Source organism: Magnolia sinica, chromosome 18, assembly GCF_029962835.1.
Source record: "Magnolia sinica isolate HGM2019 chromosome 18, MsV1, whole genome shotgun sequence".
Classification (NCBI taxonomy): domain Eukaryota; kingdom Viridiplantae; phylum Streptophyta; class Magnoliopsida; order Magnoliales; family Magnoliaceae; genus Magnolia; species Magnolia sinica.
In genome coordinates, this window is record NC_080590.1 from 46,101,524 (window position 1) to 46,129,330 (window position 27,807).

General features: G+C 39.1%; 2 protein-coding genes across 6 annotated transcripts; one reads left to right on the forward strand and one right to left on the reverse strand.

Moving 5' to 3' along the window:
* The first annotated feature begins 546 nt into the window (after nucleotides 1–546).
* Nucleotides 547–15,733, forward strand: LOC131233856 (probable ribose-5-phosphate isomerase 3, chloroplastic). 3 transcript variants are annotated; one of them, XM_058230674.1, is made up of 2 exons: nucleotides 547–1,579; nucleotides 15,346–15,733. In XM_058230674.1, exon 1 carries the CDS (start codon nucleotides 720–722, stop codon nucleotides 1,560–1,562), a length of 843 nt encoding a protein of 280 aa, XP_058086657.1. In that variant the 5' UTR covers nucleotides 547–719; the 3' UTR covers nucleotides 1,563–1,579; nucleotides 15,346–15,733. The 3 variants fall into 3 exon arrangements, with proteins under 3 accessions (XP_058086657.1, XP_058086658.1, XP_058086656.1); XM_058230675.1 differs by lacking the exon at nucleotides 15,346–15,733 and adding an exon at nucleotides 13,236–13,847; XM_058230673.1 differs by lacking the exon at nucleotides 15,346–15,733 and adding an exon at nucleotides 13,269–13,847.
* LOC131233854 (uncharacterized) lies at nucleotides 14,909–27,721 on the reverse strand. Of its 3 annotated transcripts, none has more exons than XM_058230670.1 (7): nucleotides 27,493–27,721; nucleotides 27,254–27,403; nucleotides 21,245–21,328; nucleotides 21,044–21,169; nucleotides 20,832–20,936; nucleotides 15,645–15,857; nucleotides 14,909–15,192 (listed from the first exon to the last, which is right to left on the reverse strand). In XM_058230670.1, exons 1-7 carry the CDS (start codon nucleotides 27,584–27,586, stop codon nucleotides 15,101–15,103), a joined length of 864 nt encoding a protein of 287 aa, XP_058086653.1. In that variant the 5' UTR covers nucleotides 27,587–27,721; the 3' UTR covers nucleotides 14,909–15,100. The 3 variants fall into 3 exon arrangements, with proteins under 3 accessions (XP_058086653.1, XP_058086654.1, XP_058086655.1); XM_058230671.1 differs by having other exon boundaries at nucleotides 14,913–15,192; nucleotides 15,741–15,857; nucleotides 27,493–27,720; XM_058230672.1 differs by lacking the exons at nucleotides 14,909–15,192; nucleotides 15,645–15,857 and adding an exon at nucleotides 18,199–18,511 and having other exon boundaries at nucleotides 27,493–27,718.
* Nucleotides 27,722–27,807: the final 86 nt, after the last annotated feature.

Genomic DNA, 27,807 nt, shown 5'->3' on the forward strand with positions numbered 1-27,807 from the left:
GATAATAGAGCAAGTTAACGTTCTAGGAAGAAAAACGCCAAATATCGTTGTATGGTCCATCACGTGTTTAGATCACTGAACCATGGCCCCACCAGCCTGAATAGCAATTCAATAATACGCCCCCACATCTTTCCACAATACGCATGCCTTTTCAATTCTGATAACTTGGGCCCATGATTTGATAATCAAGACCGTTGGTATACTGATTCCCACCATGGATGGAGAATTCCCAAAAATCTAACAAATTTTAACTTCCCAATGACCAATCTGAGGATAATTTTCAGTTGAAGGTGAACCACTGCCGAATTTCCTAGACCACAACACATGATCCAACCATTGATGTCATTGATTGAAAATCCAGATACAGATGGTACACAATAGATCAACGATCTAGATCACTAAAACACGTGTCCCACTTGCTGGTAGTGAAAGCCCGTGCATACCGTTAAAAGATGTGGGCCACGTACATCACACAAAATCCTCTTCCTCGAATGGTTGGAGGGAATTTTTAAGTAGGAAAAGGAGAAAATACTGAAACAGATCCTAATCCTTCCCAATCTCCATCACTCTCCCACCAAAAATCCACATCACACCTCAAAACAACAACAGCAACAACCACAACAAAAGGGTGGGAAGGAAGAGAGAGGAGAGAGAGAGAAAAAAAAAAAAAAACCCACCTTCCATTTCTCATCCCCATCTCCACAACCCCAACCGCAACCATGGCAGCCACCTTATCCCTCCTCCTCTCTCCTCCCTCCCTCAAATCCCACCATGCCCTTATCCTGCGCACCCCCTCCCGCCTTAACCTGCGCACCCCCATGTCCATCCGCGCCCTCTCCTCCCCTTCGCCCGCTGCCCTCACCCAAGACGACCTCAAGAAGCTCGCCGCCGACAAGGCGGTCGAGTACGTCCGCAGTGGTATGGTCCTCGGGCTCGGCACCGGCTCCACCGCTGCATTTGTTGTGGCGAAGATCGGTGAGCTCCTCAGCTCGGGCCAGCTCCGCGACATCGTCGGCGTCCCCACCTCGAAGCGCACTTACGAACAAGCTGCCTCCCTTGGTATCCCACTCTCCGTCCTCGATGACCACCCCCGCATCGATCTCGCCATTGACGGCGCCGATGAGGTCGACCCCTACCTCAACCTCGTCAAGGGCCGCGGCGGGGCACTCTTGAGGGAGAAGATGGTGGAAGCTGCGTCTGCCGAGTTCGTTGTTGTTGTCGATGAAACGAAGCTCGTGTCTGGTCTCGGTGGGAGTGGCCTTGCAATGCCCGTCGAGGTTGTGCAGTTCTGCTGGAAGTACAACCAGACCAGGCTCCAGGAGCTGTTCAAGGCAGAAGGGTGTGACGCGAAGCTGAGGGTGGATGGGGATGGGAAGCCATACGTGACTGACAATTCCAACTACATCGTTGATCTCTACTTCAAGACGCCAATCAAGGATGCAGGGGCCGCTGGGAAGGAGATATCGGCATTGGAAGGGGTGGTGGAACATGGGCTGTTTCTCGACATGGCTAGCGCCGTCATCATTGCGGGGAAGGAAGGAGTGAGTGTGAAGTCAAAGTGAGCTGCTTTGAGAGATGGGTAAGAGTTTTAAAACTATCTTCTTTCTCTTCTGGCCTTTCTTATTTGGAAATTTTGCAGCCTTTTTTGATGTTTTATGATTGCATTGTTGTAAAACCCTTCTTGTCACTAATAGAGGGAAATAATGGAGGGGATGTTCTTTATCTAAATGAACCTCATCTCATCTAAAGAAAAGATATAAACAAATCTCTGTGTCGGCACACTCAACTGATGGATGGCTGCTTTTGGTAGAAAGTTTGTAACTTCTCTTGGTCTGCATTTTGATTACAACATTAGGATTGGTGGGTTAGGGCCTGTTTGGATGCCTGTAAGTTGGGTAAGTGGGAAGTTACTTATAGGGAAGTCACTTACAGGTGGTGTTTGGGGGAGAAAAATCACCTGTAAGTCACTTACAGGCAAATCTACCAAAAAACTGCAGGGGGATGGGGGTGGGAAGTCACTTCCCTGTAAGTCACTTACAGGCTCAACGGTCAGATTTTTAAAAAGAGGGGAAGAGGGAGAAACGCACCAACCCACCAAATCTCTCTCCGTCTCTGCAATCTCTCGCTGCAGTTACTGTCTTCCGTCTCTTCTCCTCTTACAACGGTAGGGTTTCATGTACCCTTTTTTACTCCTTTGAAAACGGGAGTGGTTTGACGTTACTCTATAAGGCACGCTGGCATCCAAACAGTCACTTATACGCACCTGCGTATTTTTTCACACGTGTCATGGGCCTCTAATCCGAACGGACCATGTGATGCAGCATCCCATGAAACCATCAGAGACTGTGGCCTGTGGTTGGTGATCCTGTGATGTACTCGCAGTGTTGGTGAATCTCTTAGATTGCACAGTTAGAATGCAAGTAATTTAACGATCTACATCAGTGTTTGTGAATCTCTTAGATCCTGAGCATCAAACTCCTCATTAGAGAATGAGAAAAACTTTGATGATAGAGTGGGATTGATGATGCGCTGGCCCTTGGAAATTACATCAGATTGCACAGTTGGAATGCAAGTAATTTAATTACTAGATTTTCTATTAATGTTTTTAAGTTTATTCTCAATGCTTAAATTGAGTTATTACTCCATATTATAGATTTTTTGAATTCGTGGGCCCACTTTTATAGCCCACTTGATGATTGTTTTAGCTTAATAATTATCTCAAATACTCATCTTGACGGACTTAACAAAATAACATATTTGATCTCATGTTTTTTTATATGATTATAACATTTTAGAACGATTCCCCAATCTAAGATATGCTCGATGTGAATATACAACTTTCTACCTGTAAGTAACTTATAGGTTATCCAAACAGAAAAAGTAACTTACCTGTAAGTGACTTACAACTTACATCCAAACAGGTTACCTGTAAGTAACTTTCACCTGTAAGTCACTTACAGGTAAGTCACTTACAACTTAAAAGAACTTACAGGCATCCAAACAGGCCCTTAGTGTGATTTTCAAGATATGCTCCATCCATGGTGCGCCCCAGAATTTTGATGGCGTGGATAATGTGCCCAAGTGATAGACAACTGTTATTTTGGGTTGAAATTTTGTAACTTCTTTAGGCCTGCATTTTAGATTGCAACATGAGGATTGGTTGGTTAGTGTGATTTTCAAGAATATGCTCCATCCAGTGTGCCCCAGCGCATTCATGGGCAGGGTCAACTGATGAACATCTGCTTTTTGGTAGAAATTTTGTAACTTCTCTAGGTCTGCATTTCGATTGCAACATTAGGATTGGGTGGTTAGTGTGATTTTCAAGAATATCAGTGTGCCACACAATTTCGATGGTCCAGATAGCTCATGTGCGCGCAGGCCCAACCGATGGACCACTGCTTTTTGGTAGGATTTTATTTTTTAAAAACTTGTTTAGATCTGCATTTCGATTGCAACATTAAGATTGGTTTGTTAGTGTGATTTTCAAGAATATGCTCCATCCACAGGGTGCCCTACAATTTCGATGGTATGGATAACGCATGCATGCACAGGCCCAACTGATGAACATCTGCTTTTTGGTAGAAAATTTACAACTTCTTTTGGTATTCATTTTGGTTGCGGCATTAGGAATGGTTGGTTAGTGTGGCTTTCAAGATATGCTCCATCCCCAATGCGCTCCATGATTTTGATGGTCTGGAATGTTACATGTAAGTACAATTAATCACCCCCATTTTTGAAATGATGGTGAGCTATTGTGGAAGTTCTTTTTGTTGAAAGGTGAGAAACACACACACTACCACCCCACTCACGCATGGGTTCTTGAACCCAAGACCTTAGAGATGAGACACACAGTGTCTACCACTGAGCCAAGAGAAGAGACCGAGCTACTGTGGAAGCGAAGCCTGTAGAATGCCAAGTGTGGTCGCTTGTGTGATAAAAAGGACTTTTTTTTTTTTTTTTTTTTTTTTGAGAGTGGAAAAGGGTTCTTTGCCCAGTTCTGCACAAATGGGAACTAGCTTGGAAATGATGGTGTTCTGGGAAAGGTGTCATCCAAGCACGCCAAGAGGTGATTTGGGTAATAACGTCAGTTAACAGTCATCCAAACAGGCCATTATGCTTCACCACTCTTGTAAGATCCAACGATCTAAAAATCCACTCTTGTAACTTGTTATCTGCTTTTGTTCTTTGGTTGATAATAGATCTTTCTTTTTAAAGATATTAGATCAGTAGAGGCAGCTGAAGGTCAACACATGCCTTTGTTGAATAAGTTTATAAAATATATCTACTGAGCTGGTTGATGTATTTATCTGGTTTCTCATTTGATGTCCATGAATGTAATTTACTCTAGAGGCCTGCTCAGCAACATTTGTAACTGAGATTCAGTGCAAATCTCATAGCAGATTGTTTGGCTGACATTGTATCTAGCAGCCTTAGTACTCAGTACATTTGTTTGTAGAACTTTCCTAGTGAATCAAATTCAACTCAAGTTTTGTTGAATCTCATGGCTTAATTGATAATTTGATAAGCAATGGTTTATTATTATTATTATTATTATTATTATTATTTTTTAATGTTCCGAAATACGGTTTGCCGACAAGTTAGCTAATTGATTACTAACAGATTTTGCAATTACTTTCTTCCGCAATATCTTCACAAGTCATGAGCATGAAGAAAGTTCTACGAGTCAGATTTCTTTTTGTAAGGGCTAGAAACATATGTGAGACGAATGCAAATTACGGATTTGGTAAAATGTGAATAAAGTTCCATTCCATCAAGAGGTATACAGGCTAATATATAAAGGGACTAGAATGGCCCTAGACATAAAAGAACACAATTAATTGCCATTTACAACTAAAAAAAAAAAGAATCAAGCAAGACAAAAAAGTACTGGCACAATTGACAGTGTGGGAGATGGGAATGGGTCAACTCTTGGAGGCCTCAAAATCAAAGAGAAAATCAGCTTTTGATAGGTATTGATTCTTTTCATTTGTGATTGGAAATGAGGGCCTGTGTATGTTATGGAAAGGGAAGGCAGAGGAATGGATTGTTTAATGTGGGGCCTTTTGGTTTGTTTAAGTGGGAGTCAATATTCAAATGCCTGGGTTAGTCAGCATTTAGGTGATCAGATTCCGGATGTGTTTCTTGACTCTTCACTCGAGATTCCTCCTCTGTTAGTTTGCAGATAACCCTTACGAAAGGATGGAGATGTTTTTGGAAATGCATAAGATTAAGATCTTACCATTAGAGCATGCTTGGGTGATACTCATTTTCATTTTCCATTAAATCTACAACAACCTGTGGCATTTGTTGGGAAAGCTGCTTGTTGCCCCCTTATTATAGGAAAAAAAAAAACAGTAGTGAGATCAAGTGATTGTTCATCTCTGACACACTTGTATATGGGTGCCAGGCCACCAAAATCTGAACAGTTCATCATAAGAAAGGGCTTCCAAAATTTCAGTCCAGTTTGCTACCTTTGTGGGCAATAATCTTCACTTGAATATTAACCAATGGGTCACTTCTGACAACCGAGTGCTGAAACACATGTTACGGCCTGTAGGGAGAAAATACATAAAAACTAGTTTTTTTATGGCAGTGCACCCTCACTTCATTCTCAAGTGTAGAGCTCTCATTGATGAAGGGTGGCTGTCAAACTCTTAGTATGCTCCATGTTTGTTGGCCCCTCGAACAGACCCTATCATTTTTGGAATCTAATCTTTTGTTTTCTTTTCAGAAAAAAGATGAAATGACTAATTGGTATGTGTTGAGGGTGAGGAGTGTGGAGATAGATGTACTTATGCATGTGAGATCATAAGGAGTATTATACTATTCTCTCTCTTTGGATTAATTTGAGAGTGTTAGTCAGTTAGATTAACACAATGTTTACCATAAATCTCTCTCTCTCTCTCTCTCTCTCTCTCACACACACACACACACACACACACGCGCGCGCGCGCGCCCTTCAAATTAAATTGGCTCGCACGCACACATATTTGAAGGCCCTTCAAATTAAATTGGTATTAGGGCATTTTCCTTATCCTGCACTAGCGAAATCAACATCAGTGGGCCTGTTGTTGATGTCACCAATCTGCACAACTTATGTAAGCAGCATACCGGTCTGATGGATGGTCCTATGAAGGACAAAAAAGTTACAGAGCCTGGTAGAGGATGATTTTAGAGGAAGCTTTTGGTGTTTTGTTTTTCAAGATTTTTCAATAAAATTTAAGTGGTTGTTTCAGATCTAGAGGAAATTAGCAAAAAAATAAAAAAATAAAAAAAATAAAAAATTGACTTTAGTATTATGCTTGTGCCATTTTTTCTGGAGTTTTAGGAGGGGTTTGTTTGCATTCATTTGTCTCAGTTGACAAATTGCAAACCCACAAACAAGAATCATGTGACTCTTCTGAGATTTGACGGAATCATGATGTCTTTTGTGGGGGGATCTTGCCACACAAGCCTTATTTTGTACTTTTTTGGGGCTGTTTTGGTTTAAACTCCCATGTTGGTGATTCTATATGGTGTTTTATGATTTTTTGTGGCTGTTTGGGGTGATATTTGGGGTTGTTTGTTTTGGTCAAAGTGTTTAGGGATGTTCTAGCATTGACGTGGAAACTATGCCACTTTTGTGATGATGGGATTGTGTTGGATTTATTTTAGATCCATGCTACTATCTAGGGATGTTTTTAGTGGTTTTTGTTTATGGATGAGGGCAGAAGTTCAGCAGAAGGTATGTTGTCAAATACAAGTGACGCTTCGGTTATGATATGATGGGGACGCTAGTTCCTTAGAAATTAGGCTATTTAGATGGTAAATCTGTTGAACGAAGTGCAGACGATCTAGCCCATGCAGTCTGGGAGGCAAAAAATATAACAATCATGTAATTTATTTTTATTTTTCCTTTTCTTAGAAGGAAAATGCTGTGAAGGTATTTCAGCCCACCAGAGGGAGGGATGGAAGGAGATTATTACACAACTCTCCATGGAATGTGGCTTGAGAACCATTGTCACCATTGATCCATCAACCCATGTGATGATATATGTAGAGCTAGGATAGAAGAATAACAAATGATTGATATGCTGGGAGGGTCATAGTCCAAAGTATGAGACGATTTGTACTCAGATTCTCAGTTGAGAATTAGGACAATTTACTCATTGTTTTAGCAAGAAGGGAGCTGTTGAAAAGTTATGCTAGTTGCAAATAGTATCACTGAACGATCTGCCTTGGTAGTCTCTTATGGTCGTGGTGTTGGTGGAAAAGGTGATGGTGGTCAGTTACACAGTTGTCAGGCCGTGGCGGACTGGCAGTTGATCTAGTGAATATGGTGATCATAGTGTTCATATGGGATGTGGTGGTGTTCGCAATGATGTTGGGTGTCGTTATGGTATTGTTTTGAACAATGAAACAGACGACCGGTTTCATCTTTTAAAAAAAATTATTACCTTGAAGAAAGAAAAAAGAAAAAGAAAAAAGAAAAAGAAAAAAGAAAAGAAATGGACAACCTGTATTGTACACACAGTGGACTGACAGTGATACGAGGGAGACATGCTGGAGTTTTGTTGGTTGTCTTCCAAGGGATGCTTATCCTGCATCTGCTGAAGGCAAAAGGGGTGCTCACATTGAGTTATATGACATATCTTACTCAGGTGTTTCCAACAAATTATCCTATGATGAGATCTCAGAGCTCAGTCGTTGTCTTACTGTTCTTGAAGTGCCTCTTCATCACTTCATTCTGCTTCTAATCAGGTAGGTATATCTGCCTTACCCTGCTTAGTCTCTACATCTTCTATGAGTCTATCCTGGATCATAGATTCTGGCTTCAGATCATATGATTCGTATGAAACTCTCAGTTTTCTTCCTATTCCTTGTTATCTAACACTGCTCGAATGAAGATTGCTGATTGGTCCTATACCCTTGTTGAGTGAATAGGTATAATCTATATACCCCTTCATTGTCTCTATCTTTTGATTTTTAATGTTCCAAATCTGTCAGTTAATTGGTTGTCTGTTAGCAGCGTTGTCAAAACCCCATGATTTATGTTTACGATATATGATTTAAGTCGAATCTTAAGCAAAATGATTTGAATCCCACCTTGAATCCCTTTTTATGTGAATTCTATGATTATATTACTTGAATCCTACAATTTACGATTCAAATTATACTTGTTCTCTTCTATTTGAAGCTTCACTTGGCTTTCATTTTATGTTTATAAATTGGTGGGGGCTTTAGGAATGGTTTAGGAAAAAACCTTTCAAAAAGAAAAAAAGAGGAAAAGGTAAATTATTTTATTTTGTTCTCTATTAGACATTAAATGGTATATATATATATATTCCGTTCAACGTTAAATCGGAGCATCAGAGCTTTATTTTTATGATTTCTTACTTCTTAACTGGTCAAAACACCAAATTGATGTATGACTTCTCTGGAATGTTTTTATGGGTGGTTACAATCATGTTGACTTATGTAGAATGATGGTTAGAAATCAAAATATCTTTTTTCATTAGCTACAAAATCAAATGCTACTTTTTCAACATGATTGATCGATGAGTTTTTTGTTTTATTTTATTTTTTAGTTTATATTTTTTACATTTTTTTTTTTCAAAATTTTAAGAAAATCATAAAAAGTCTTACAATTTATGATACAATTTGCGATTGGACCAGCCCCTATCACAATTTGTGATTCGATAATGATTTTGACAACACTGTCTGTTAGTAGTCTCACCAAATCACTCAATTGTAGTGTAACATTTTTTTTTTTTTCTTTTCTTTCTCATTGTGTGTTGCAAAACTTCAAGACTGGAGGAGTTGGGAATTCCTGTTGCTCTTTCGATCGAACTCCATTACGATAACTTGGTCGCAATCAGTGTTTGAAGTATCGGTATTGTTATAAGTTTCGCTGGCTAGGGATATGGAAACAATATCAATATCGCTGATAACCGGAAATGCGGGGAAACATGGGAAAAATAGTGGAATTTTCAGCGAAACTTCAGGAGAAGTTAAAATGTACATATTTGCATATTTAGAAATTTTTTTTTTATAAAAAGACTACACACATAACAAGTTTCCACTTAATGGGGCCTTAAAAGCATATGCTGTTGTAAGAAATCAGTCCAACCATCCCCTTTGGCCTATTTAACCATCCAAACATCCATTGATATTGCAAAATATCAACACATGATATTTTACCAAGAAATCATCAACAATTGGAAAGGAAAAGAAAGATTGCGGTCTCAATATCTCGCATGTTGCGATAACGATAATATCGAGATATTATCAATATTATCAATGACAAATTGAACATTGCATACAACCATGTGCCCATGAAAAAAATTTTGAATTTTTTTTGTTTTCTAATAAACAAAATTTTGATGATATCAATACGTTGGTGATCTTATTGAAATATCGTTGATACACTTATGATGCAAACATTACCTAGAATTTATATAGTCGAAAATATTGGCGATACATTGGTGATATTGATGCATTGGCAATTCAAGCAACACTTAGAATTTACATAGTTGAAAATATTGACAATTACATTAGCAATATTGATACGCTGGCAATACTTAGCGATACATTACTAGTACTTGGAATTTTTGATACTACCAGCGTTATCGGTATTGCTGAGTTGGAGATAAAGATAATATTGGATATATTTCGATAATATCGGAGATAATTCGAACACTGGTTGCAATCCATATTTTCGGTGATCAAACATGATGTACCAAACACATTCAAGCCAAATCTCATTTTCTCAGTGAAAAAATGTCTTCTAAGGAAGTGAAAATGGATATTGGAAATTTGAGGATAGGCTTGCTGATTTATTATTATTATTGTCGTCATCAGCTTCATTGGACTTGTTACATCCTCTGGCTTCAGGGGGAGTATAGAGCTAGATGTAGTTTTGCATGTGTGGTCATGCATAGTACCATTGCACTTCATTTGTTTCTCTTTCTATCATAGTTCGTCCCGTTCCATGTCTGTTGCTGATGGAAAATAAGAAATCAACCTTTTTTCCTTTTCCATACGGGGAGTCTCTTTTGGGATCAGGAGTAGAACTGTTGATAGAGAATTCGAAGTTCTACCTAAATTTCGGCAAGAAGCCAAGATTTTATTATTATTATTATTATTATTTTTAATCTTTAGAAAACGTACCAAAGACATGCCTTGTTTTTGTTCTACTAGCCAATGTTTTAAATATTGACGATATCGGCCGATATGTCCCACAATATATCTTGTATCCCACCTGTGTGATACGAAACGCACAAATAGTGTTGATGTATCCCACATGTTCGATCCGTGTGCATTTTCAATTTTCGATCTCCCTTTTGTTAGTTCAAATTATGTTAAATCAGTGTCAAATGGTTACAAATCCATTGGCTCTTTATGTTTTACATGAAAAATCATGGAGTTGGAGCTTTGATTTTGATATCCATTGATTATTCATGTTCTCCATTTTTTTTTTCAAAAATTTCCTTCAACCACTTGTCAGTTGACACTAATTTCGAAGTATTTAGGAGTATTTGATGAAATTTGATGAAATGATAATCACATACACTCTAATTCTGAAATTTGAATGTAGGTGGTCCAATTTGGTAAAAATTAGGAAAAATTTAAAATTTTTCCAATTTCTCTCAAATCGCTTGCAATGTATGTCGTACTTCAAACATGCAATCAAGCATGTATGAGGGTTGATCTACTGATTTGTTAAGTATTTGTCAATTCTCGGAAAATAAAAACATTTTTAATTAAAAAGTTAATAAAATTTTTTATTAAAATATTATTTTTTTCGAAATTTCTCTTCAACTAGTTGTCAATTGAGACTAATTTCGAAATATTTAGGAGTGTTTGATTAAATGATCATCACATGCACTCTAAATGTTATGCGTTCAATTTGAATATAGTTGCATTAGTTTAGTCAGATAGCGCATACAAGGTATTTCGTATTGGTAACAATGGCTGTAACAGTCACCACCATTACCGAAACTGGTATCAGCTGTAGCGGCCAATACAAGGGTGTAACGACTGTTACGATCACTGTAATGGTTGAAAATTTTCTTTTGCCTGAAAAATTTTGAAAAAATATTTAGAAAATTAAGAATAATGTAAGTATTCCAAATATGTATTCATTTTTTTTTTTTTTAAATTTATTTTGAACATGTTTGTGGTAGTGTAACGGTCTACTCTTTGGTGAGTGTTGTATTGGGTTGTCTAGCGAATTTGTGAACATGATTATATGTATCTAATGTTTACACATCACAATCAAGCATTAAAACTAGAAATAAGAAAAAAGCCATAAATACTACTTTTTCAATTTTTTGGAAAAAAAAGGCCATCGAAGCTTCTATTTGCTCAAATTGCTTTAATTCATGATTTTAATATTAAAAACTATAGTAAGAGTGGTCAAAATATATTGTAAAATGATCTAGGAGAGTTTCTGGAATTTTTTTTTAAAAAAAGAAGAAAAAAAAGAGAGAGAGGGAAGAAATATGGATTTAAATAGAAAAGAAGTGGTTGTTTTTTGACCGTTACGGGGGTAATGGTTGTTATGCTTGGCCACCGTAACGGCTGATACGGTCCCAAAAAACCAACTGCCCTATTTCACCCCCGTATCGTGTATCAGTCATGGCCGTTACCTACATGTATCGGCCTTTACGAGGGTAATGTGCATTTCTTCTTTGAGATGCTATGACTTAAAGTGTGTATTAAGATTTTTCTTTTTTAACAACCTTGAAGTTTCATTTAAAAATTCAATCATTTTATCAATGTTTCCCAATGTTTCTCAAAAAGTGATAAATTACTGATGGGGACATCATGCGCACACGCATGCCTCCCACCCTATTCACGTATTGAAGGAGGAGGAAGGCCTTACTATCGATCTGGATCGACGACAACATCTATGGATGACCTCTTAGGAGGTTGTGTTATGAATCATTGGAGTGGACTTGATCATCATGTGGATCCCACCATTGGATTTCATGATTGGGGCCCACTACCCTAGATGATCTAGGATTTTGAGTTTTGGTTATTATTGCTATTAGAAACATCATGAACGGTTTTGATTGCGTTGATTAGTTGTTATTTTTTTTACTTCATCTCTAAGTCTTAGTGTGCGCACATGGTGCGACTTTTAGGGTTTAAGGTTTTCTTATAAATAGGCAACCCTATGTAGGTTTTTTTTCATTGAATATTATGAATAAAATTTTGAGTTTTCCTGCTTCTCTAATTTTCTGAGTTGTGGAAATCCAATTGTGTGCGAAACCCTCCCTTCTTTGAAAGGCTAACTACCATGATGCGAAGCCACACCCATCTCAAATTGCCCCCATCTCCTACCATCAATATCTCTCATCTCCCACAGCCATCCATGCTTCAAATCCACCTCTTGTTGCACCCATTCCTTCCTTTACAGTAGATTTGCAGAATCAGGCCCTGCAGGAGGGCTGAAACTTCGGCGGAGCACTGTGCATAGACCGGACGTTGGATTAACCTAAAACTTGGTGTGTAGGTGGCCCACCCCTAGCCGACCAGACCCAAGCTGACCCTTTTTGGGTTTGTGGGCCCCACACGTGTGGGCAGGATCCCACGCATGTGGGTTAGGCCCGGGCCGTTGTCCACACATGTGGATCACCTCGGGTTCGTCTCTCTCCGCTGTTTCACCCCTCTCTCACCTTATTTCCCTAACCCTAACCATAGATAATCTTAAATTCCAAGTTATATTCCACTTTTGTAAACCCTAGGCTTTCCTGAATTGAAACGTGTGAATCCCTTGTATTGAGGAATAATCCTTTACAAGAGTGGATGAATCTACTCTCCTTTGAGCATTGTTTGGTTTATAATTTTTAATTGATCCAGCCCTAACATGTGTAGGCGTTGACCCATGTAGATTCTCCTTGTTGAATGCTTGACTTTATGTGGGATGTGGAATTTTTGTAATTGTTTCAAAATTAGTATGATCTAAAGCCTAAAATCTTGCATATCATATTTAATTTTAATGTCCTGCATCAATTACCCGATACAAACGATATAATACCGTGCGATAACCGATATGTATTTATATACCAAGGATGCGATACGTATCGCGATACCGATATTTCGAACATTGCTACTAGCTATGTTTGTGTCAACTATCAAGTTTGTTCACTTGGTCCATTGTGCCTTTTGATTTTGGTATAGTATTTTCTGATCTATAACCTTGGACTACTTGATTTGTTTGCCATATATTTTCTTGGTGTTTTTGGAAGGCTGTCATGTGATGAGGGTCACTTTGATACTAGGACCAATGGATCACTGACACAGTGGGGCACGTTCTGGATCATGTTATTTTTCTCAAAAAAATCAAAATCTCACTCTCTTGATGAACTGCAAAGAAATTGGGCATCTTTGGGGCTTTTTACTGGGAACTGGTAGAGTTGTTAAGGCTCCAGATTTTGCTGTCTTCCAGCATGATAGTTTGCTTGGATAGATGCCCGAGGGAGGAGATTGGTGGGAAGTTAGTAACCATCCAGCGTCATTTCAGGTAACAGCAAATCTAATCCATCTCAAGCATTTCACATGCAAATGATCTTTTTGGTAGGGTTGGTCGGTGTAGTCGTTGTTTGGAGACAGGGACAGACACTCTCAGTGCAGGTTTTACTGGAAGACCACGCGTTTGTTATTAATGGCAGAGATTTTCTGTTTGTGTGTTGAATCTTGTCCCCTGTTTTGCAGTCTCTGCCTGATCCTTTGCTGCCTCCATTAAAAGAGGCATTGGTACTGAGTACCCATTAGGTAATTGTTAGGAGTATGTTAGCCTTGCTTGTATATGTACTTGATGACTGAAAGTTTACTTTAGTTGACCCTTTTCCGCCTTTACACATATTACAGGTTCTTTGCCTCTCTTTTGATTATGAATTTATCAACTAACATGATATACTAGGAGAGTCAAATGTTTTTCTCCTCTGCAACGATCTATCTCAGCTTCATTAACTGTTGGAAACTAGAAATTCAAAAAATCTTTATTCCCATTGTTGTGAATCAAATCCTTGAAGATTTCTTAGAGAAAAAAAAAGGATCTAAAAATAAATAAATAAATAAAAACTTTGGTGATTTTAATGCCTTGAAGCATAACAGTCGCCTCCGGAAAATCAGAATCCTGATGACTGACCAGGCCCGAGAAAGTAAGAATATGAACCCAGATGATCTCTAAAATTCCCACTCAAGCCAGCTGGCCCATGATTCCCAATTGAGTTCCATCAAAGTTTAGCTTGTACCAATTGGGAGGTGGCTAGGGATATGTCAAAAGTTTGACTCTTGGTGGTATGGTTGATAGAATTGTTTTATGTGATTCTGCTTGTTGTCACTGTTAATTCCAATTCCCATGTCATTGCCCAATCACCTGCCAAGCAGCATAGTAGATTTCACATTCTCCTTTCAGTCATCTTAGTCTTACCATTGGTCTGCATCTGTCAGACATTGGAATACTGCAACATATTATACATTTTTCTCCAGAATGCATGCCAAAAGTGATAATGATGTCTGTGGACTTTCTCATAACAATTTGAGACAATAGTCTTTCAGAATACATGTATGACTGACATGCCTCCTTGAAGAATAAATCTGCGACATGAGTTGTGTCTGTGGACTTCATAGGCAATGAATTATGACATTTTCAAGAATTTGATCCATAACAATGAAATCAAGCCATTATCCTGTTGAGGCTGCGATTGACCCAAAATAAAAGTCTATGCTTGACTGTTGCAATGGAGAAGGAAGCTACAGGGGGACATAATCTAGAATACTGTGTTGCCCCTTCCCCAACTAAAAATTTGACATCTTTTTAACAATCCATCAAAATCTCGATGGAGTAACAACCATTGTTGCAGAGGGATATATAATCTAGCAGCTTCATGCGAGTGAATGATCTCTACGCCTGTAAATCGCCATATCTTGATATATGACCTTTGGACACCTACAGGATTATCTTCTATACACTTTGTTTTCTTTCGAAATAAAAATTCTTTAGCATGTCCTTTCTTAAGGAAAAAGCACTGCTTCCTTTCTTCTGATTGAACTTCCTGTCATTAAGGTTTTTCTCCTGACTTCTACTGATATAGGTTGATCCACTTGTTCATGTTATCCCTTTCATGACCCATTGACTCATTTGATGCCTTTTTACCATCATATGTTCTGGTTTCTTCTGTAAGTAATTCTGATTTGTTTCTGGAAGAATCAATGTTGAAGAAGAACATGCATTACAGATTGCTTGGGGAGGTGGGGAGGTTTGGTCGTGGAATGCTGTAAACTTTCAAAGAGCTGAGGATGATGAAATAGTGATCAGGTTATTACCTTGGCTTTCGTTGATGTATTTTCTAGGTAATGGTGTGAATTGTTGGGTTTGGAGATGGGAAGTCTTGGGATCTTCTTCTGTAACCAATTCCAATTTGTTTCTTGAAGCAATGCCATTGCAGAAGACCATGCATTAAGAGATTACTTGGGGAGGAGGCATGCTAAGGTGGTGCAATGGCATAAGCTTTGAAAGACTCTTAGAGGATGAAATAGGGAGGCTGGTTGTGTTATTACTGAGGTTTGTGGTGATTGTAATGTTGAGATGGAAGGCTTGGGATATTCTTTGTTAGTGTTTTACAGGGTTCTGCATAGGAATGATATTTTACCTACTTCTTGAGTTTTTGCGCGGTTGCTGTAATTCCCAAAGAGGCATGTATCTATTTCATGTTGGAGAAATTTCATCATCTTTTCATTCCTTGTACCTCCAAAGGGGCCTTTGTTTTTCTTTCTCCATGTTGTTGAATGCTTGATCATTGGTCCCTTTCCATAACAGGAGGTGAAATCTTTGGGGGGCTTGCCTTTTGCTGTCTTGTGGGGATCTGTAAGAAACGAAATCATAATTTGGAGATGAAGTTGCAACTGCTCTACTCATTACAGATTTAAGGAAAGAAGAGAGTTCTGTCATTTTTTGGGAATTGGATGCAGGACTTTCACCACTTTGGAACATTGGATTTTGTGAAGGGATTGGAGGACAACTGTGGATGATGAAGGTATGGCCTTGTGTTGGAGTTCTTAAACTAAAATTCTGAGAGTGGGATGAAAGGAATGGGACCCTCGCCCTCTAGGTTGAGGGCTTTCTTTTCACAAACTTTCGAATGCAGTATGTGCAAAATTTGGGCCATTCATAAAATGGCCCTCCTTAGTCCAATCATGAGGCTCTTACACTCCCAAAGTGGGCTACACATACATAAGTAGATGGACCGTTGGTGATATTTTTCTAATCCACGTGGTTCACCTAATGAATGGACTGTTGTTTTTTCGGGTCAAAGCATATTCATTGTGAAACCTGCCTGACGAAGGGGTGGATGATTCACAGATGAGGAACATGTGCACATGTACCAAAAGGAAAATACCCAATCTCATGTGGGCAAAAGTCCTGTTGGCAGGTCTCGGAGCCTGTCTCATTTTTTAATTTTTTAATTTTGTGGGGGGGGGAGTGCTTTTGCTGTTCTTGTTGGTATTTAAAGTTTTCTACAGAAGTGTTTCTGACCTATGATAATTAAAATCCTTAAGTTAGATAAAGATTAGAGAACAAGGGATCTCAGTCAGGAGGTGCGAGCCCTACATCACTGGTGTCTTGAACTCTAGAGCTATTAACATTTTAGAATTTATAGTGATCATACCAATCAGGCCACAAATTTAACGTGGCATTGTTTCAGAAATATCTTAAAATGATTAATAGATTTGAGTTGTAACCAATCTTTGCCATGTATACTAAGGATTTAGATTAAGAGGATCTTCCATACCACACTCAGTAGCTAGGCTCAAGCTGACCCTGATAGACTTGGACCTTTGTGATTTAAGAGGAAAGCTAACCCTTTAGCTGGTTCATCTCTTAGTTGGAAGGCTGGGAATGGAAATGTCTGATTTGTTCGGGATTAGGAAATGGAAGGAGGCATCTCATGTGGAACGGAGTAAGAACTACCGGAAAATGGATGAAAAGTGGAAATGAAAGAGGGGGTTCGGGAAAAATGTAAAGGGAGTTAATCTTTAAAAGAAAAAAAAGGGTTTGTTGGAATCTTTATGTGAATCTATAATTTTGACAGATTTTCTTCAATTATTAGAGAAGAAACCTAGCTCTGGTATGTTTTTGCCCTGTGAATTGGTCATTGTTGTGTGTATTTTACACAAACGTCAGTTCATGTGATTGTGCTTGTGATTCATCCATGTGGTTCCTGAGTGGTGTTGAGGAAACATTTAACCAATTGATCGTGCGGGCAGTGAGGGTTTCAAGTTTGTCTGGGTAGAATATTATAGAATCTCTTCAATTTATCAGAAGGGTGTCCATTTGGGGCATACTCCTCTCCCATGATGTGATTCATATGGACAAGATCTCTTGGAGTTGGCAGTTGAAATAGTAGAGCATTGGCATCAGATCCCAAACATCTTTCTTTCCCTCACCGTGTCTTATGTTGATGCCTGACTTTTCTTACATGAACCCAGAGCTTGTGTGGAACACATGAAATCATGGTTTCAAGATTAAGAGACTTGGACTGACTTGTTTGGTCTCAGTTGAGTCGCAGCAGATGAGCTTGAGGTGACTCAGGCCGAGTCAGTCTGAGTTGCCCCCCCTTTTCCTCAAAATAGAATAAAACAAAGAAAAAATAAATTAAAAAAATGATACCTACACTAATGTAAGATAAAATGTAGTTAATATGTGATACAAAATGCAATAAATATCAATTCTTGTGTTGAAATGCCAAGTAGGAATTTAATTATTATTATTTTAATAAAAAACTTTTATTAATTAAAAAATTGATGGGAGACCCCTAAATCATCTCTAGAGACATCAATAATATCTTGATCTAGGGTTTGGGGGGCAAAAAATGGAAAATCACACACACACACACACACACACACACACACACACACACACAAGGTTCAGGTAGGGTGGAGTTGCATGGGACTGTCTTGGACTAGCTCAACCGACTTTCAAGTGACTCCTAGTCGGCCTGAGTCTGCTGTGTTGCAGGCCTCATGGTATCAACTCGATCCTGGTCTGATTGAGTCCATGTCGACTTGGACGAGTCTTTAAGCCATGTATCAAATACAAATTGAGATGGGATGGTTTGTTTACTTTCACTACATTTGTGTTTACAAAAGAAAGCATGTACTACAAAAGATGATAACAAAACACATTCAGTTCCCATCAACAGAAGATGCTCAAAGAAAATTCATGGTTACTAAATGTCTGTATACAGATGCTCCCTCATTATTCGAGTGTCCTGGATCATGGCATTCAAAAATGGGAAAAGCATTGGACCCTCCTTGTTTTGATGGTCAGAATCAGGACATATTTACAAAACTCACACTCTGAATTTTACATAAGAAAGAAAACTATTCGGTGTAGACTAGCGGTATAAAAGGGAGAAGACCTTATACTAATCCTTTGGGCTCTATATCCATGGAATTAGTAGTAGAGAAATCATTAAGCCAATCAACCAGAGCAAGTTCCCCAATAGACCTGAGTAAGCTGGGTTTAAGAAAAAATGGAAAAAAAGAAAAAAGAAAAAGAAAAGGTCAGCCATGTATGTGTTATTTTGGGTGTCCATGATCATGAGACATGAACCATGGAATTGTCAACATGCTTGCAGTGCCTAGGTCACAGTTGAATTCCAACTTAGCGATATAAAATGTAAAAGTAATTGTATCCAAAAAAAAAATCAAGATACCATAAATTGATAATTAAAAATAAAAAGGAAACGTTCTTGTAGCCCATGAATGTCTGGGCTTTTGCAGCAAGGTGGGTGGGTCGGGAGTTCATTGTAAGCTTGACCTCAAAAAGGCATGATCATATAGACTGGTGTCCTTTCTGGACTACATGTTGGATAAGTTGGGTTTTGGAGATAATGGAGTGCTTGGACCCAATCCTGTGTTTCCTCAGCTCAGTTTTCAGTCCTTACCAATGGTTCTCCTTTTGGCTTCTTTAGGGCCTATGGGGGTCCTCTGTATTAGTCAGGTCCGGATGCAGGCCTCTTTAGGGGATTCTAGGTACAGAATTTTTCTCAGTGCATCTGTCGCCTTTAGTTTACTGATGATACATTGTTGTTTTGTGAAGCCAACGAGAATTCATAGTGGTTTCTTTAAGCATGTCGATTTGTTGGTTTGAAGTGGTCTCAGGTCTGAATGTGAATTTGTCCATGAGTTAGTTTTTTGGGATAAATTTATCCTTGGAGGTAATATCTATCTTAGCAGAGTCTTTTGGGTGTAAAGTCAGATCCCTATCTACTACATTTTTGGGTCTTCCTTTATATATAGGAAACCCCCTCTGTTTTTGCGGGATAAGATCATAGAAAGGATGGAGAGGAAATTATCTCCTTGGAGGTAATATCTACTTATCAGTCTTTGGGGTGTAAAGTCGGATCCCTACCTACTACATATTTGGGTCTCTCTATATACAGGAAAATCTCCTATGGTTTTGTGGGATAAGATCATATAGAAAGTATGGAGAGGAAATTCTCCTTGGAAAAATCAATTCCTCTCATTGGGTGGTAGGTTGACTTTGATTAAGGTCTCCCTTTCTAATCTGGCTATTTATTTTTTGTTATTGTTTCATTGTCTCAAGTTGGTCCTCAAAATTTGAAAAACTCTGCAGGAAGTTTTTGTGGCAGGGAGGTTTTGCTTCAAGGAAATTCCCGCTTCTAAGTTGGAAGTAGGTTTGTTATCCCTCATTTGAGGGTGGAGCGGGAATTAAGAGGCTGGATTTGGTCAATGAGGCTCTCTTAGGCAAATTGGCTTGGAGGTTTGGTTGTGAGGACAACATCTAGAGATTGGTTATTTCTGCTAAATATGGGATGTCTCCCTAAGGATGGTGAACTAAATCCTCCTCTCTACCTAGCTTCCTTTTTATGGAAAGGAATAGCTAAGCTAGGCCCAAAAGTTTTCCAAAGGATGTCTTTTTTCCTTGGGCGATGGTTCAAGGATCAGATTTTTGTCTGATCTGTGGTGCGGCACCCCTTCCATCTCAAAAGCTTTCCCTACCCTTTCTGCTATGTGCCCCCTATCTGAATATTTCTGTGGCAGATTGTTTTTCCTGGAGAGCGAGAAGGGGGAATTTTCGCTTCATCTGTTTGAAAGAAATCTTTTTGATCCTAAAATTTTGGATACTATGGCGCTTCTTTCTCGTCTACAGGGTCTTTCCCCTTCCTTGAACTCGGAAGATTCCTTTGTCTGGTCTATTGCAAGCTTGAGATCCTTACAGTTCTCTTGCTCTCCTGCCCTCGTCAAATAGATGTCATACTTGAGCAGTTTGGTTTTATGGAGTGCCTCATAAGGTTGCAGCTTTTTGTGGCTGGTGGGCAAGAATCGGGTGCTTACAATTGACAACTTGAGGAAAAGAGGCATGATTCTGCCTAATGTGTGCTTGTTGTGTCTTGAAGATGCAGAGTGTGCGGATCACCTCTTCCTTCACTGTTCTCTCTTTGGATGTTTGGTGGAGAGCTCTCAACTTGGCTGGGGTTTCGTGGACAATGCCTGAGTGAAAATCTCTCCCTATGGTTGTCATGTGGGTTATGTGGGCAGAGAGAAATAATCGTTGTTTTAAAGATATGAAGGTCTTCTATGCGTGAGTGTTTGGTGGGGTGCTTATGTTTTTCAGAGACTAGGCACCTTAGCTCTTTTCTAGGGTTTTTTTTTCTTCAGTCTTAGAGGCTGGGTAGTTGCTTTAAAAAATAAATTAAAAAAAAATTCCTGTTTTGTTTCCTTTTTTTGCTTGTTTTCGGTTATGCCTAATAAATGATTTATCTTTCAAAAAAAAAAAAAACTTATAAACAGTATTTGCATGACATCCTCACCTTGATTTGCTGCAACACCACTATCGGAGAAGGTAGGCGGTGAAGTAGAAGATGAACTATTTGTCAATCCAATTCCAAGATTCACACAATCCGCTCCGATTGAGCCTGGAACCACAGCAAAACTCTCATGTGCCAATTATGGGTAATATTACACTGGATATAGTAAACATATGAGATTGGAATTTTCTGAAACTATGGGTGGATTTTCTTACATTCTCTGAAACATGGTAAGTCGGTGTCATTGAGAAGGTTGGCGTAGCCTGTTTTACACTCACATCTATGCCCAGACTCCGGTGACTTCACGCACGTGCCTTCTCCACAGTAGGACCACTCACAAGCTAGACTACACACATGAAACTTAGTATAAACTGAAGGTGATGACTGGCGGTGGTGTCATTGGTAATGGTGATTACCGTCGAAGATGGAATGATTTGTGGGAGGTGGCAGTATTGCTGGAGTAGGGGCTGGTAACTGCTCGCATGAGAAATTGACAGTACCTGTGAAACCAGCGACAGTGGCAAGGTACAAGACGCTCTCAGCAAGGACATAAATATAAAAGAAACAGAAAGTAAATGGTCTGACTGGGTTTTTAACTGTATGAATGTTTCATATCTTAGATACCGTGTATTGTGGAATTTCAGCTACTCAAAAGAAAATTTTCAATGGTTCATACTCTACAAATTAATATTGGTGGTGCACAATCTTCCTTGTTGGTTCTTGCTACTGTCGCCATGTAAGAATGGGAATTTGGCAACCATCTACCTAATCTTCCTTCAACATTGTTATCCACAATAGCAATAAATGATAGACGAAAACAGAACTGTTTTTGCAGCTGGATTTGAAGGTGAGCTCAAGAGCGATGTGATATTGCCTTGAGAAATCATATGTGATTGTTGTGCTATGAATTGGAAAGTTTCATTTTGGTTCAAAGCAATGATCTCCTGGCATCATGGGATTCATCAATGCCTCTGTAACTTCAGAAGAATCCAGACCATCTATTTCCAACAATGACACTGTTCTATGACCCGCCAGAGTACTTTGGGTTTGCGTTGCACCTCCAGGCTATTCCTATATTTGACTTTAGTGCTTGCGACCTCAACCTGTTTTTTAGGCAGTTCAGCCCTGGCTATGGCTCGTTTTTGCTTGGAAATCTGTTTCATGTAAAATCATGGGAAAAAAAGAAAAAGAAAAAGAAAAAAGAGTCACTGTTTGCCTAGTAGTTAATAGTGTTTGGTTTTTAAGCAGGAGTGGGAGTGAGCCAACCCATTTTGCAAGGGAACACAGATGGCTGGGCCAGGTTCAGGCCAGGCTGAGGTCTGCCAAGCCCAGCCCAGCCCAGCTTGTGATGAGCCAAAACAAGCAGTCTCAAGCCCAGCCTGTGATTATTACACATGGCTAGGTCCGATTCTGGCCCCATCTCGGCCACCATCTTTTGTGCAAGAACTAGGCTTTTTGTTAGGCATCCAAAATCATGCATGATCTTTTAAAAAAAAAAAAAAAAAAACCTTGAAACCCTAAATGGGCTGGGCTGACAGGCTCTCAGATGCAGCCTAAGGCTAAGCCAATTAATAAACGAGCTTAAATTTTAGGTCCGGTCCTGTGTAGTATTTCAGCCCAAGCTCAGCCTGAAGTGGGCTAAACCCAAAAGTTCAACTGGCCTCAGTCCATTGACAGCCCTGAGAATAAAATAAGCTGACTCAGCAGAAACATATCTACTATAAAGTACAAGGTAACGAATTATTGTTCACGGCATTTTCTTTGTCCAGAAATTTCTCACTAGATTTTCAAAATTTGAGGGTTTTTTTTTTTTTGGATATCATCAGAAAAATCTTGCCAAAAAGAAAAATATTTAAAATATTTATTGTAAAGAAATGTTCCAGTGCTCTTGGGCAATGTTAGTGCTCCTAATGGCCTAAGTTCACTTAGTCAAATCAATTAATCTGAACTGTCCATTAAGTTCAGAATATGTTTCTTAAGCTACTTTGCAAATTTTTTTTACTGATCAGATGATGTAATCAATCCTTAATTTGGCCTTATTATCCATAACTATCCTTTTTCCAAGTCATGAATTGGATGGGTACAATTGCTCGTGATTCAGGCTGGACACAATGAACATTCTAAATATGGGCTAAGCTTTTGACCTATCCAAGTCAACTCGGCTGAGTTCCTAGTTGACTCGCATTTTGGGGCCAGGCATTTGACCTAGCCGAGTTCCTATTTGACTCATTGATTTTCAAACAATGGTTATAATATAATTACTAAATTAGAATTCCTAAAGTTGATCCAATATGATAATAGCAGGCAGAGGCTTCATCAAGCTTATGACAGTACCATGTGCGTTTTTTCACCTGTTTGGGAGCTTGTGAATGGGAAATGGAATTAGTGGTAAATGCGTTGGGAATAAATGACTTGTGAAATTATGTTTAGATGGAATAAAAGGGAAGAATTGGAATGCATTTAAAAATGTCAATATATTTACATGAACATATGCGATATTCTAAATAAACTTTAATATATGAAATTAGTGCACATATATGATATTTGACAAAATGATTGTAATAAACTCATTGAAATATATACTAAGCCAAAAATGAGAAAATTACGAGCGAGAGCCTTAAGTGGGCCAAAAACGTAAGGATCACAAATAAGTGACTTGTCAATGTTTTTAAATTGTCCATTTGTACGACTAACTTAGGACAGTTTAGATCATTCTATTAGTGTGATTTTAGTGATGTAGCTGATGATTAGCTTGTTTCGGAGTATCATTAGTGCACCACGTGTATAGTGGATGCATGCGTAGCAACTCTCCAAGGGAGCCCAAAAAGGCATTTAACTCCAAACACGTGCCGTTTAGATGTTAGTAAATAGAGATAAATGGAGGGAATTGAGAGTATATGGAGGTAAATGGTGTCTGATGTGTGTTTGGATGGAAATAAATACATGAAAATGAAATAAAATATGAGTAAATGAGCATGTAAATGAAATCCTCTCATCCTCTCCACAAGAGAGGATTTGGAAGTAAATGGGGTGACATGAGTATACAAAGGTGGTGCCACGCACATGTCCGCTGTACAGATGGCACGCTAGTGATACTCTGAAACAATTCAATTACCAGCTACATCACAAAAATCACACTAATGGAATGATCCAAATCATCCTAAGGCTGGCCATCTAAATGGACAGTTAAAAAGCATTGGCGAGTTGCTTGTGTGTGATAGATTCACAAGAGTTTCAACACGTGGTCATGGGGTTCGAGTACCCATTGTGGTGGACAACCAGTGGTATGAGGGTGTGGGTGTGGGGTGTGAGTGTGTAAAAAAATATTTGTTTGTTATCCTCACCTTTGTAGCTCACCCAAGGCTCAATTTTTTTTAATTTTTGGTGGGCCTATTACAATCAATCTATTACATATCACATATTGATGTAGAGCGGGTCGTGGACACTTCCATGTCTAAGATGGACCAGAAAAGGCTCGATTAGAGGCAGAAGCCATCAAGACCGTCAAAACCTTAAAACAGACATATCTCGCAAACCGGAATGAGTTACTCGACGTACCATATATGATTTTGGGGTAGGATGAGCTACTTTAGCCAACCAACCTAGCTATGCTAGGTTGCCCACACCAAATTTGCAAGATTCCATCCTATCAATAGTCAAATTCCAACTTTAGTTCCGTTTTTACCATAAATAGTAAGTGTTAGTTTGATTATAACTCTTCATCCATTGGGCTTTAGGAGTTGTGTCCAACATGAAAAGTGCTTAGAATAATTAGGAGAATAACATGGTTAAGCACATAAATAGTAAAAGTAAAATTAATATTTATAGTAAGTTCCGAATTTCTAGGAGTTTTATTTATAGTTTGCTTCTGATTTCTCTCATTGCTTGGTATCCCTATTTAAAGGGTTGTGAACTTATTTATTTTATTAATCATCAATTAAATTTTGAATTTATTAGATTTTATTTTTATTTTCTTGCTTTCTTTTCTCGTGGATTCGAAAAGTCTCTATGAGGAGTCCAGAGAAGTTTAGTGGATTCGGAGTAGCTATACTTGAGGAAGACGGTGATCGACCTCATCACGTTCATCCCTGCATCACATATGTACACTAATATTAAAGCTAATTTAGGATATCATTAATGTTTTTGTGAATATATTGAAAATTCTCAATTCCTCCCATTTAGTCCCATCCAAACAGAATATTTGAATTTCAAATGCGTTTCATCTACTCCCATCCAAACACAGCAAAATAAGCCATTTACTCCCTCCAATTCAATTTCCCATTTACCTCCATTCACAAGCTCCCGGTTCCATTGATGTATTGGAATCCTCTGCAACACCTATCTGATGCAGTAAGTAAAACATCAAGTATGTGGGACCCACCATGTTGTATATGTGAAATCCACACCGTCTATCAGATTCTTTGTTGATTTTACGAACAAAGGAAAAAATCAGCTAGATTCACAACCTAGATGAGCCACACGAAAAGTTACAATTGGGATAGGACGCCAACCATAGGTGTGTAGGGCTATCTTTCATCGGTTCTGTTTATCTAGCGTAACTCAATAGGATGAATAGAATAATACAAAAATCATCCTGAAACAGAACTCAGTCAGGCCACACCCGGAAAACTTAGCGGTTTTACGAGCAGTCTTACAGTTTTTTTTTTTCCATTGTTGTGGCCCATATGAATTTTTAATGGGGCTTTTCTTTTGTATTTCCAGTACAAATAATGATTGTCACCTAATGTGAGTGGATTTTACATATGCAAAATGTGGACTCACAAAGCTTAGGTGTTTTATGGTCTGCCTAATCTAGGTGATGCAGAGGATTCCGATCCTCCTGATCAACGGTCTACATTCAAGATGCATGGTTTCTAATCCATTATTAACAATATATTTGTAGGATATAAGACAAGCAGATATGAAGTCGGGCTAGACAAAAATGACTCGAGGAAGGTGACCCACCTGGCCATTGCCACCCTTAAGCAGGCACCCAAGAATTTCACACGTGGGACGTTAACTCAATTTAAAGATCCTAAAACGTGTAATCCACCGTCTCCAGGTCGGAAGTAGATTGTATGGTGACCCTGCCACTAGGTATATCCTTGGGCGCTGTAGGCTGCTAGGATGTATGTGTTTTATTCGTGCCACCGTCAGTCCATTTTTTCCAGCTCATTGTGGGGCATAAGCCCAAAAATGAAACGACGGTGATTGAATGCCCACATTTTAAAAACTTTCCAAGGCCACAAAAATTCTGTATCAAACTGATATTTGTGCTTTCCATTTATCAAATTGTGTCATTATCAGTAGGTTGGATACAAATAAACATTATGGTGGGCCCTAGGAAGGTTTTAATGGTCGGCGCACCAACTAAAATTTTCGACTCCATGAGGCCTACTATATATGATGTATGTGTTTTATCTATGTTTTCTGTCCATTTTAGGATATAAGCCCGAAATTAAAGCATATCTAAAGTAGACTGCATCATATGAAACAATAGGGTTAACGCGGCCGCCCTAGAAACCTTCCCAGTACTATTTCTCATCCTAACTTCTTTCTAATGTGACACATGCTTTAGATAAAGAGGAAATATAAATATCAGCTTGATTGGATAAAAGATATATAATGGCGGGCTCCACATAAGCCTTATACTATGTAGCTGGACTCAGATTGGGTACTACCCTGCCTGTGCCGAGCTGCCACATGGCAGGACCCAACCCAGGAAACCCTTTAGGTGGTGACCTCAACATAGGACATAGCCCACAAGTGAAGCATATTCAAAGCTCAAGTGGACCATACTAATGTCGAAAACTTCCTGGGACCACGGAAGCTGATATTTGTGCTCCCTTCATCAGGTCTGTGCCACATTATCAACAGGTTGGACGGCAAATAAACAACACGGTGGGCCCTTGAAAACTTTCAATGGTGGATGTCATCATCCCCACTTTTTGATGTGGTGTGGTCCACTTGAGCTTTGGATATGCTTCAATTTTAGGCTCATGTACTACAATGATCTAGAAAAATGAATGAACAGCGTGGATAAAACACATACATCACGGTGGGCCCCACAAAGTCCGGTCACTAGGGATGTGCTGTTGGGTTCACGGTTCAATCCGCGTCACCCAAAATTAAATTGATCCAACAATTCTAACCTCTAACTCGTGTACACGTGGTAGTTGAAATGTTTGGCATTTTAAAGCATTGTCAGCTGTCCAATAAATGTCCACCTATGCGATAGCTAGATAATCAAATAGGTCTGAATTTAGTTTACGACGCATCTAAATCAGCAAGCTTAATTTGGACAGTTCAATTTGACTGACTCGTATGTCATGTATGCAATTGCTAAGTGATTCCTAAGTGCCCGCTTATCATCCATCACACTCTGCCAGAGTATCAAAGATAAAAAAAAGAGGAAGAGATCTTACAATTGGGAATAACACAAGGGAGGAAGCGGAGATGATCACCGATATGAAATTGCTTCCATCCCTCATCGCATTCGCACACAAATCCAAACGTCTCGTTGAGATTAACCGTGCAATTCCCTTTCCCGCACTTAATTATATCGCACGCCTTGTCTGCAATCGCACATCCAAACACCCCCAAAACGAAAAATTGTCAATCAAAACCCTAGCAGAGAAAGAGAGAGTTGGAAGAGCAAGATTACCGACGATAGGAGAGAAAATCGGCGCGAAAGCATCGTCGATTGTTGCTGCGGCCATCGCTTGAAATAAGAAGAAGAGGAGAAGAGAGAGATCCATGGACTGTAGGTGAAATCGGGGGGGTTTTGCGAGTGTTTGGGAATTCAATAGGAGAGAGATGGGATCTGGGCCGAGTTTGAAATTTTGGGAGGAGACTAGAGAAAAGACGGTTCGAGTGATAAAGACGGTTCGAGTGAGTCGGGACTTTGCGGTTTGTTCCAGGACTGAAATCCTTTCAACACCTGCTACTGTAGGTAGCGATTGGAACAGCCGAGCTCTGT